This window comes from Anomaloglossus baeobatrachus, chromosome 6 (assembly GCF_048569485.1).
Source record: "Anomaloglossus baeobatrachus isolate aAnoBae1 chromosome 6, aAnoBae1.hap1, whole genome shotgun sequence".
Taxonomy (NCBI): domain Eukaryota; kingdom Metazoa; phylum Chordata; class Amphibia; order Anura; family Aromobatidae; genus Anomaloglossus; species Anomaloglossus baeobatrachus.
The window spans coordinates 163,191,026-163,203,108 of record NC_134358.1 but is presented as its reverse complement, the minus strand read 5'-3'; the positions used below and the strand labels follow the sequence as shown (position 1 = coordinate 163,203,108).

General features: G+C 49.0%; 1 protein-coding gene across 1 annotated transcript in view; it reads right to left on the bottom strand.

Moving 5' to 3' along the window:
• Positions 1–12,083, bottom strand: part of NPC1 (NPC intracellular cholesterol transporter 1) — an 84,740-nt gene that overhangs the window by 67,883 nt on the left and 4,774 nt on the right. Inside the window, exons 2-4 of the mRNA XM_075316051.1 lie at positions 11,661–11,795; positions 9,334–9,491; positions 8,638–8,805 (exon numbers count right to left, since the gene is read on the bottom strand). Of these exons, the coding sequence (XP_075172166.1) occupies positions 8,638–8,805; positions 9,334–9,491; positions 11,661–11,795 (461 nt within the window). The remainder of the gene's footprint in view (positions 1–8,637; positions 8,806–9,333; positions 9,492–11,660; positions 11,796–12,083) is intronic.

Here is a 12,083-nt window from a genome sequence, read left to right as displayed (position 1 = left end):
CCCCTTCAGCCTATACACCCCCCGTGCTGCCACGGGCTCATCAGTTTTGGTGCAAAAGCCCGAAGGAGGAAAAAATTATAAACTGGTTTAAAGTAAATTCAATCCGAAGGAATATCGGAGAACTGAAACCATTTAACATGAACAACATGTGTATACAAAAACAGGGGCGGGTGCTGGGTCTCCCAATTGGAGCTAGAAGAAAAGGAATTTACGGTAAGTAAACAAAATTCCCTTCTTCTTTGTCGCTCCTTATTGGGAGACCCAGACAATTGGGACGTCCAAAAGCAGTCCCTGGGTGGGTAAATAATACCTCATAATAGAGCCGTAACGGCTCCGTCCTACAGGTGGGCAACTGCCGCCTGAAGGACTCGCCTACCTAGGCTGGCATCTGCCGAAGCATAGGTATGCACCTGATAGTGTTTCGTGAAAGTGTGCAGGCTCGACCAGGTAGCTGCCTGACACACCTGCTGAGCCGTAGCCTGGTGCCGCAAGGCCCAGGACGCTCCCACGGCCCTGGTAGAATGGGCCTTCAGTCCTGAGGGAACCGGAAGCCCCGAGGAACGGTAAGCTTCGAGAATTGGTTCCTTGATCCACCGAGCCAGGGTTGACTTGGAAGCTTGTGTCCCTTTACGCTGGCCAGCGACAAGGACAAAGAGTGCATCCGAGCGGCGCAGGGGCGCCGTACGAGAAATGTAGAGTCTGAGTGCTCTCACCAGATCTAACAAGTGCAAATCCTTTTCACATTGGTGAACTGGATGAGGACAAAACGAGGGTAAGGAGATGTCCTGATTGAGATGAAAAGGGGATACCACCTTAGGGAGGAATTCCGGAACCGGACGCAGAACCACCTTGTCCTGGTGAAACACCAGGAAAGGAGCTTTGCATGATAACGCTGCCAACTCAGACACTCTCCGAAGTGAGGTGACTGCTACTAGAAAAACCACTTTCTGCGAAAGGCGTGCGAGCGAAATATCCCTCATTGGCTCGAACGGTGGTTTCTGAAGAACCATCAGCACCCTGTTCAGATCCCAGGGTTCTAACGGACGCTTGTAAGGAGGGACGATGTGACAAACCCCTTGCAGGAACGTGCGTACCTGTGGGAGTCTGGCCAGGCGCTTCTGAAAAAACACAGAGAGCGCAGAGACTTGTCCCTTAAGGGAGCCTAGCGACAAACCCTTTTCCAATCCGGATTGAAGAAAGGACAGAAAAGTGGGCAAGGCAAATGGCCAGGGAGAAAACCCCTGAGCAGAGCACCACGACAGGAATATTTTCCACGTCCTGTGGTAGATCTTGGCGGACGTTGGTTTCCTAGCCTGTCTCATAGTGGCAATGACCTCTTGAGATAATCCTGAAGACGCTAGGATCCAGGACTCAATGGCCACACAGTCAGGTTGAGGGCCGCAGAATTCAGATGGAAAAACGGCCCTTGAGACAGCAAATCTGGTCGGTCTGGCAGTGCCCACGGTTCGCCGACCGTGAGATGCCACAGATCCGGGTACCACGACCTCCTCGGCCAGTCTGGAGCGACGAGGATGACGCGGCGGCAGTCGGCCCTGATCTTGCGTAACACTCTGGGCAACAGTGCCAGAGGAGGAAACACATAAGGAAGCCGAAACTGCGACCAATCCTGAACTAAGGCGTCTGCCGCCAGAGCTCTGTGATCTTGAGATCGAGCCATGAATGTTGGGACCTTGTTGTTGTGCCGTGACGCCATTAGGTCGACGTCCGGCATCCCCCAGCGGTAACAGATCTCCTGAAACACGTCCGGGTGAAGGGACCATTCCCCTGCGTCCATGCCCTGGCGACTGAGAAAGTCTGCTTCCCAGTTTTCTACGCCCGGGATGTGAACTGCGGATATGGTGGATGCTGTGGCTTCCACCCACAGCAGAATCCGCCGGACTTCCTGGAAGGCTTGCCGACTGCGTGTCCCACCTTGGTGGTTGATGTAAGCCACCGCTGTGGAGTTGTCCGACTGAATTCGGATCTGCTTGCCTTCCAGCCACTGCTGGAACGCTTTTAGGGCAAGATACACTGCCCTGATCTCCAGAACATTGATCTGAAGTGAGGACTCTTGCTGAGTCCACGTACCCTGAGCCCTGTGGTGGAGAAAAACTGCTCCCCACCCTGATAGACTCGCGTCCGTCGTGACCACCGCCCAGGATGGGGGTAAGAAGGATTTCCCCTTCGATAATGAGGTGGGAAGAAGCCACCACCGAAGGGAAGCTTTGGTTGCCTGAGAGAGGGAGACGTTCCTGTCTAGGGACGTCGGCATCCTGTCCCACTTGCGTAGGATGTCCCATTGAAGTGGACGCAGGTGAAACTGCGCGAAAGGGACTGCTTCCATTGCTGCCACCATCTTCCCCAGGAAGTGCATGAGGCGCCTCAAGGGGTGTGACCGACCTTGAAGGAGAGATTGCACCCCTGTCTGTAGTGAACGCTGTTTGTCCAGCGGAAGCTTCACTATCGCTGGAAGAGTATGAAACTCCATGCCAAGATATGTCAGCGATTGGACTGGTGTCAGATTTGACTTTGGAAAATTGATGATCCACCCGAAACTCTGGAGAATCTCCAGAGTAACGTTGATGCTGTGTTGGCATGGCTCTTGAGAGGGTGCCTTGACCAGCAGATCGTCTAAGTAAGGTATCACTGAGTGACCCTGAGAGTGGAGGACCGCAACTACTGTAGCCATGACCTTGGTGAAAACCCTTGGGGCTGTCGCCAGGCCGAACGGCAGTGCCGCGAACTGAAGGTGTTCGTCTCCTATGGCGAAGCGCAAGAAGCGCTGATGCTCTGGAGCAATTGGTACGTGGAGATAAGCATCCTTGATATCGATCGATGCTAGGAAATCTCCTTGGGACATTGAGGCGATGACGGAGCGGAGGGATTCCATCCGGAACCGCCTGGTCCTTACGTGTTTGTTGAGCAGTTTTAGGTCCAAAACAGGACGGAAGGACCCGTCCTTCTTTGGAACCACAAACAGGTTGGAGTAGAAACCGTGACCCTGTTGCTGAAGAGGAACCGGGACCACCACTCCTTCTGCCTTCAGAATGCCCACCGCCTGCAGAAGAGCCTCGGCTCGCTCGGGAGGCGGAGATGTTCTGAAGAATCGAGTCGGAGGACGAGAGCTGAACTCTATCCTGTAACCGTGAGACAAAATGTCTCTCACCCAACGGTCTTTTACTTGTGGCAGCCAGGTGTCGCAAAAGCGGGAGAGCCTGCCACCGACCGAGGATGCGGTGTGAGGAGGCCGTAAGTCATGAAGAAGCCGCCTTAGTAGCGGCACCTCCGGCGGTCTTTTTAGGGCGTGATTTAGACCGCCATGCGTCGGAGTTCCTCTGATCCTTCTGCGGCCTTTTGGACGAGGAGAATTGGGACCTGCCCGCACCCCGAAAGGACCGAAACCTCGACTGTCCCCTCCTCTGTTGGGGTGTTTTTGGTTTGGCCTGGGGTAAGGATGTTTCCTTTCCCTTGGATTGTTTGATGATTTCATCCAATCTCTCACCAAACAAACGGTCGCCAGAAAATGGCAATCCAGTTAAGCACTTTTTGGAAGCCGAATCTGCCTTCCATTCCCGCAGCCACAAGGCCCTGCGTATTGCCACCGAATTGTCGGCTGCAACCGCCGTACGGCTCGCAGAGTCCAGGACAGCATTAATAGCGTAGGACGCAAATGCCGACGTTTGAGAGGTTATGGACGCCACCTGCGGCGCAGACGTACGTGTGAGTGCGTCAATTTGCGCCTGACCAGCTGAGATAGCTTGGAGTGCCCATACGGCTGCGAATGCTGGAGCAAAAGACGCGCCGATAGCTTCATAGATGGATTTCAACCAGAGCTCCATCTGTCTGTCAGTGGCATCCTTGAGTGAAGCTCCATCTTCCACTGCAACTATGGATCTAGCCGCCAGTCTGGAGATTGGAGGATCCACCTTGGGACACTGAGTCCAGCCCTTGACCACATCAGGGGGGAAAGGGTAACGTGTATCCTTAAGGCGCTTGGAAAAACGCTTATCTGGACAAGCTCGGTGTTTCTGGACTGCCTCTCTGAAGTCAGAGTGGTCCAGAAACATACTCTTTGTACGCTTGGGAAACCTGAAACGGAATTTCTCCTGCTGAGAAGCTGACTCCTCCACTGGAGGAGCTGAGGGAGAAATATCCAACATTTGATTGATGGACGCAATAAGATCATTCACTATGGCGTCCCCATCAGGAGTATCAAGGTTGAGAGCGGCTTCAGGATCAGAATCCTGATCAGCTACCTCCGCTTCATCATACAGAGAGTCCTCTCGCTGAGACCCTGAACATTGTGATGATGTCAAGGGGATAGCATAGCGAGCTCGCTTAATCGGTCTGGGGCTGCGGTCCGTGTCAGAGACCTCACCCTGGGATCCATGAGACACCCCAGGAGGACATTGCTGTTCCAACTGAAGGGGACCAGGGGGCAATGATTCCACAGTGCCCATGGCTTGAGATGCCGGCCTGGACTGCAAGGCTTCTAATATCTTAGCCATAGTCTCAGAAAGTCTTTCAGTAAAAACTGCAAACTCCGTCCCGGTCACCTGGACAGTGTTAACAGGTGGTTCTCCCTGGGCCACCCTTAGCAGAGGCTCCGGCTGAGAAAGTGCCACAGGGGCCGAGCATTGCACACAATGAGGGTCAGTGGAACCTGCCGGCAGTATAGCCATACATGCTGCACAAGCAGCATAGTAAGTCTGTGCTTTGGCACTCTTGCTATTTGTGGACGACATGCTGTTGTCTCCTCTGAGCAATACAGGAGGGTATATAGCCAGAAATCAACAGTGCACCATACAGTGTAAAGTATAGTCTATAATCATATAATCTATAAGTACACTTCTGCACTAGTGGGGCCAGCACCACAGGTGCTGCTTACCGCCCACGCAATGCGGTTGTGTGGGCACCAGAAATCCTGCCTGGGTCTCCCTGAGCTTGTCTCTCCTCTCCAGCGTTAGCAGAGCTGAGAGGAATGGCTGCCGGCGTCCTGAGGAGAGGAGGGAGCCGTGGGCGTGACCCAGAAAAGTGCGGGAACTGGTGCCCCACTGTGCAGAGTGAGGGGGGTGGAGTATGCAAAGCATGCTCCAGCCCTCAGTGCTGCCGTCCTGTACAGCGTCCCGCCCTTCCCCTGATTGGCAGGCCTGGGGGCGGGAAGAAAACGAGACTAGGCCGCAAAAGCCGGGGACTCGAGTTATAAGCGCGGCCGCCGTATAAGCGCGGTCGGCGCGGAAGTCCCTGGCGCACTAACAGTCCCAGCCGCGCCGCAGTGATAACCATGGCAGCGGCGGTCAGCGCGGCAGTCCCCCTACACGAACACACTCAGCGATGCTGAAGTGTGTAATGGCACAAACGCAGCCAGCGCTGCTGTCCCCGGTGCACTAGCACACCCAGCAATGCTGGAGTGTTGCTGTGCGCGGTCCCCACGGGGACACAGAGTACCTCAAAGTAGCAGGGCCATGTCCCTGAACGATACTCGGCTCTTATCCAGCAGAGTACTCAGGAGCTGTGGATGGAGCACTGTCTCCTGTGCCTGGAGACCGAAAAGATCCCACTTCACCCAGAGCCCTAATTGAGGGATGGGGAAGGAAAGCAGCATGTGGGCTCCAGCCTCCGTACCCGCAATGGATACCTCAACCTTAACAACACCGCCGACAAGAGTGGGGTGAGAAGGGAGCATGCTGGGGGCCCTGTTATGGGCCCTCTTTTCTTCCATCCGACATAGTCAGCAGCTGCTGCTGACTAAGCTGTGGAGCTATGCGTGGATGTCTGCCTCCTTCGCACAAAGCATAAAAACTGATGAGCCCGTGGCAGCACGGGGGGTGTATAGGCTGAAGGGGAGGGGCGTTACACTTTTAGTGTAATACTTTGTGTGGCCTCCGGAGGCATAGCTATACACCCAATTGTCTGGGTCTCCCAATAAGGAGCGACAAAGAAAAGGTCAAAATGATTACTATGGAGTGCGGACATACCAAAGATGCATAAAAAAAGCTCCGCTCTCGAGCCAGTGCCATACAGACATCTTGAGATAAAGGGGTTGTACAAATTTAAGACCGACCACGTATGTAACAATTTCAGCTACATTAGGGCATTGTGAGCTAATAAGGGAGTTTCAATTTGCTGCTGCATCTCTCTGGAGTAATGACAGGGACTTGCATTACAAATCATTGATTTTAACAGGAACGCTAATGCCAAACTTCTCCTGAGGTAGCTGCAGGGAAACAGAATTTGCTGCCAGGTTCAAACACAGATTACCGTTGCTCGCTGGAGTTATTAGCAAAGGCACAACCGATGATCATATTTATTAATCCTCTCTCTCTCAAAAAAAAAAAAATAAAAAATAATAAAGATCTTAGAAGCAGATAGCTTAAAAACAGGTGAGGGGAAACTCTGGCCCACAGGCTCTCGACATCCTGCAATGTCATTACATCTGGGCCCCTGGCAGATTCTTGGGAACTGCAGTGCTTGATGGCCCATTTTGCCGGGCCCTCAATTCCTCCTTAGAATATGATGAGTACAGTGTATTCACTACAGAATACTGTGGTGTTCACAATTAAGGATTACATCCTGACACTGGCCAGTGCAAGCATCAGCATGTCCTTTGTAGGCAGAGTTAGCGCACTCTGTGATCCCATCCCATTATGAGAGCAGCAGCCTCAATGCAATATGAGAAATACAAATTCAAGACCCAGTCTCTATGTTCCGTATATACAGCAATCTCCATATCTCCTATGTGATGTATATACAGCAGTCTCCGCATCTCCTACGTGATGTATATACAGCAGTCTCCGCATCTCCTATGTGAAGTATACAAAGAAGTCTCCGCGTTTCCCATGTGCCATATATACAGCAGTCTCAATGTATCCTATGTGATATATAGTTATGATGGATCCTATGTGATGTATACAGCAGACCTCCCACTGCTTCAGTCTATAAATGTTACATTAGTGATGAATTTCCCACCGAGTAGACAACGTGTAATGGAATATGCAGCTGCGCTCAGAGCAACTTGCTGCAGCATACAGTTCTGTACACACACAAAAAAAAAAAAAAATAATAGACTGCTGTGGACCGTCTGACGCAAATATTTTGAATGAGTTTCGAGCAGCAACACTATCAATCTAAACCACATCTCGCCAAAAAGAAACCGTTCCAGCCATCACATTAAGTTTGCACAAATACAGCATGATAATTTTCAAGTTGATAATTTTGTATGATGTTGATGTTCTAAATATTCAAATGGCCCTTGACAGAAAAAGAAATACAGTGCACATAAACATTACAAAATTGCTTAAGTGTCTCAAAGAAATCTCCCTTATATCCACCAGTACATTCTCAATACACTCGTAAAATCTACCGTATATCCAAAGCATAAGCAAGGATGGTTGACCTTAGGGAGATCAACATCCAACACTGCGGAGACACCATCACGTGTTTCTCAACAGAGTGATTCTAGAGCAATGCTCTAGAATCACTGCGTTGAGAAACACGTGATGGTGCTTCGCGGTGTTGGATGTTGATCTCCCTAAGGTCAACCATCCTTGCTTATGTAGTCTTCTACTAGGCATTGCTCCCACTAGCCAGTTTCCTACTCCACACTGATGAGGGGGCAAATACCCCGAAACAGCTGTCTGTGGATGGCTACCATGTTTAGCATAGGTGGTCTCCTTGACTGGAGACTGCCCTTCCCGTGGTTGTTCCTTTCCGGTGAAAGACCTGGCTAGTTTCCTGCCAGCGTTGAGAAACATGTGATGGTGTCTCCGCAGGCTTTCTTGTTTTGTATATCCAAAGCACACATTTTTAGATTACTGGGACTGCTAAGACTGTAGGAAGATGGGAGGATGAGGGAGTAACTACCTCTAGCTCACTCCTCCCCACCTCCCTAAAATCTTACCAGTAGCAACGGTCAGCCCCTATGTAAAGGAAAGGGAGGGGTTGGTACAGGGGGTTTGGTGTTTGAGACAGTTACTTCTCTCCCCCCCTCTATATAGGAGATGGCAATTGCTACTGATAAGGATCCCTCTCAGTAATGTAAATATCTGTTCAATGAAGAGATTTTACCATGAATTGAGAATGACTGATCAGTCTTGTTGGAGAAAGAAGCAGATTTGTCTGATAAGATATATTACAAAGTTGCTTATTTTCATGTGCATTATTGATTCATGACATAAAAATTAAAAAAAAAAAACCAGTTACACTTTTAAACAGTGATTGCACCAATCTATGAAATTCAATGTGTCTATACATCTTATACTAAGCTTTGCCAATTGTTTAGTTAACCATCTCTCCAGTCTCCCCAATACATATACATGCATGCTCATCTGAGCGTACATTGGTATTCAATGGACAGTGTAAAGTAAGCTGCTGCCAGACACCTCGGGGGTTGGCATAACTCTCAGCTAATACCCAATCCATCTCTCGCCATCTGTTGGCAGAGACACATTAGATGGTTGGCTGGTCTGTTAGAAACCGGCAGGTTCGCCACTGAATGTATGGGCGCCTTCACACCGAACAGTCGGTATCAGAATCTGGTGTACGACAAGCAATGTGAATGCTAATCAAAATTAAACAGCATTGGTAGAAAGTCTTCATGAAAAAAATCCATGCATGGAAATATGAGAAATGCTATACCTGAAAATATGGGAGTGATGGTAAAAGGGGTCTGTCCGTTGTCCTTATTGAACATGTACTCGATCCAGTTAGTGGCATTGCAGTCTTTTGCTTCTCTCCCGCACATTAAACTCAAGGCTTTTACATTACTTGATGGAGCTTCCACGTCTTTGCAAGCATTGTACATTCCTGAAGAATAAATATTGGAAGGGGAAAGATACAGATCACAGAAGTGTCCATGGTTAATATTTCACACAAGCACAGTACTCCACATCTCTGTATGGCCATAGGGGCATTTCAAGCATGCTTTATAGTGAATGGTATGCTGTATTTTGAGAGTATCAGGAGGAATTCTCATTTTTTTGGCTTGTCCTATATAAATGTATTATAATCTTACCAATAATAAATAAATCTGTCAAACAATGACTGAACTCAGTACGGAAAGTTACATTAAGAAAATTCCAATTGCAAATGAAGGCTTCCATCCGGGCTTGGCTACTCCAACTATGGGCAATCACTGGGAATACTATGGGCGACCATTCTTCTCTCCTGGAAGTCATACGCTTTGGTTCACTGCCAGGAGGGTCCAGATTGACCACTCTGCTTACATGGTCATACAGAAGACTGCACATACTAAACTGGTGATTTTTTTATTTTTTCCTACACGACTGCCTTAAATACAGATGTGTGTTTATGCACAATATATTAATTACTTACCATCTGCAAAACTTTTCCCAATATAATACTGCATCTCTGTAATGCTTTTCTTCTCGTCATTGGAAAGGGTAGCGGTGACATTTAGAAACTCCGACTGTCGAGGACTACAAGTCAGCTCACAAAACAAAGTCATTAAATTATAGAAACAAGAAGGACACCTGGAAAATAAAAAGTGGATCAAGTTTATTTCCCTTTAAAACTCAATTCCCTACTATATTATATAGCTGAAAAATGTAATCTTTAAGGGTTTAGAGAATGTGACAATTTAAAGAGATCCGGTCATCACACACTGGCAGGGTAGTATTGGGGATTATTACTTTTGGGTGTTCTTATTCTAAATCAGCAGTGTTATCAGAAGCCATGGAATGAAGTCAGATCCTGGCCATGCGCTGCTCACTTCCAGTCATCTGGGTGGAGCCACAGCAATGAATGGTCAGCGCTGTAATCACACCCACTGTTCCTTGATTAGTGACCCGCTCGGCACATTCACAGGGTGAGGGTGGTGTCAATCAAGTGACCAGTGTACATGATTGGAGAAGCGCCATGATTGTCGAATTTCATCCCAACTCGAAAACTGGAAAAAAACAAGGTTCTGCGCCAGTATGTTATTTTCTTGTTTCACTGCTGAACGATACCGGACATGATCTTGAAGGTAATTATAACCATTAGCCTACTCTGACTTAACCCAGATAGGAATTCTCACCTGACAGGTTCCCTTTAAAAAGGGTAATTAATTTAGACTTAATATGCTGCTATTAGCTAGAGGGAAATGTATGATATAAGGTTCCTTTAAATTTCCAATGCCTTTTTTAATTACTTTATAAAAACATGCACATTTACAATAAGTACCGTATTTTTCGGACTATAAGACGCACCGGACTATAAGACGCACCCTGGTTTTAGAGGAGGAAAATAGGAAAATAAAATTTTAAGCAAAAAATGTGGTCATGACACACTGTTATGGGACGAGGATCTGCTGCTGACACTATTATGGGGGTAATGTCCCCAAATTCTCTACTAAGGTGCCGCATCCTGGTAATGATCCTCCTGCCTTGTATACACAGTATATGTCCCTCATCCTGCTATATACCGTCATCCTGCCATATGGCCGCATCCGGCTATATACCCCCATCCTGCTCATAATATACCCCCATCCTGCTCATAATATACCCCCATCCTGCTCATAATATGACCCCCATCCTGCTCATAATATGACCCCCATCCTGCTCATAATATGACCCCCATCCTGCTCATAATATGACCCCCATCCTGCTCATATGACCCCCATCCTGCTCATATGACCCCCATCCTGCTCATATGAGACCATCCTGCTCATATGACCCCATCCTGCTCATATGACCCCATCCTGCTCATATGACCCCATCCTGGTGTATGGCCGCATCCTGTGGCACATAAAAAAAAAAGTAAACGTTCATACTCACCTCACCTTACCTCACTCCCTGCAGCATCGCTCGTCCTCCTGTCTGTGTCAGCGCCGCTGAGTGGAGCCGTCCCAGTTACCCTGCTGCATCGCGATCATCTCCTGTGTCTGTGCCGGCGGCTGCGTGTGGACACGTGCACGTCATCGCTGTTCGCGCCGCTAGTCTCCACCCAGCCGCCGGCACAGACACAGGAGATGATCGCGATGCAGCAGGGTAACTGGGACGGCTTTACTCAGCGGCGCTGCCGCTGACAGACGGGAGGACGAGCGATGCTCCAGGGGAATGGTGAGTATTGTACACTGATTCACTGCTCCCAGCGCTGATGATGATGCGCGGGGAGCAGTGAATACAGCACATGATCACTCCAGCCCGTAGTTGCCAGGGGTGATCATGCGGGCCGGCTGTTTATCCCCCGCCCATCATCCCGCCCACCTGTCAGTGCCTGCTTCAGCGCTGAGGGATGATGGGCAGGGGATGGGCGTGCATATTAAATGAGCGGGTCCACGTGGTCACGGCAGGCTGCTGCAGCCTGCTCGTGCCCCCAATGACCCGCTCCACCGCAGCACCCTCATTCCCCGCAGCCACATTCAGACCATAAGACGCACCCCCCACTTTCCCCCAACACTTGGGGGGGGGGGGAAAGTGCATCTTGTGGTCCGAAAAATACGGTAAACATCAAAAAAAATCTAAATTCAGTTTGTAGGTGGCAATGAATAAAGCAGCGTGCACAGCAGACACTGGAGTGAAAGCACAGATACATAAGTATTCCTCGAGTCCTGCATTGTAAGAGGTTATGTTTGTTCCAGAAAATTAAACTGCAAAGACATTGTGCCATTATGTAATGGAACACTCCAGTATGAGGACTGAGCGGTTCCAGCCACTTACCTGGATAAGAACTGTAAGGGCAGCTGCAGGTTTCGGTTCAGAGTGTTCAGCTGATCTACGTCACAGCACACACTGACATTTCCATAGTAGAAGGATGGGCACAGTTGCTGCAAAACATGGGGTAAAATGAAGCAGCTGTTTGGTAACAGACTAAGCCATCACGTTTTGTTTTAGTGGCTGCTGTTTTATTAAATGATGTCCATACCCCAGCAGATGTCAGTATAGAGGATGCAATTTACTATGCAGTATTCATATAAGAAAGAATCTTATGCTCAAGATCTATCACCTTCTGGAAAATTAAAAATGTCATAATGCATATACTAGGAAAACAACCACCAATTTAGTGATAGTTGCCCTGGACCTTTAAGGCTGAAGTTGGGACTCTCTTCTGTGCTTCTATTTAGCAGCTTTGAGAGACTTCCT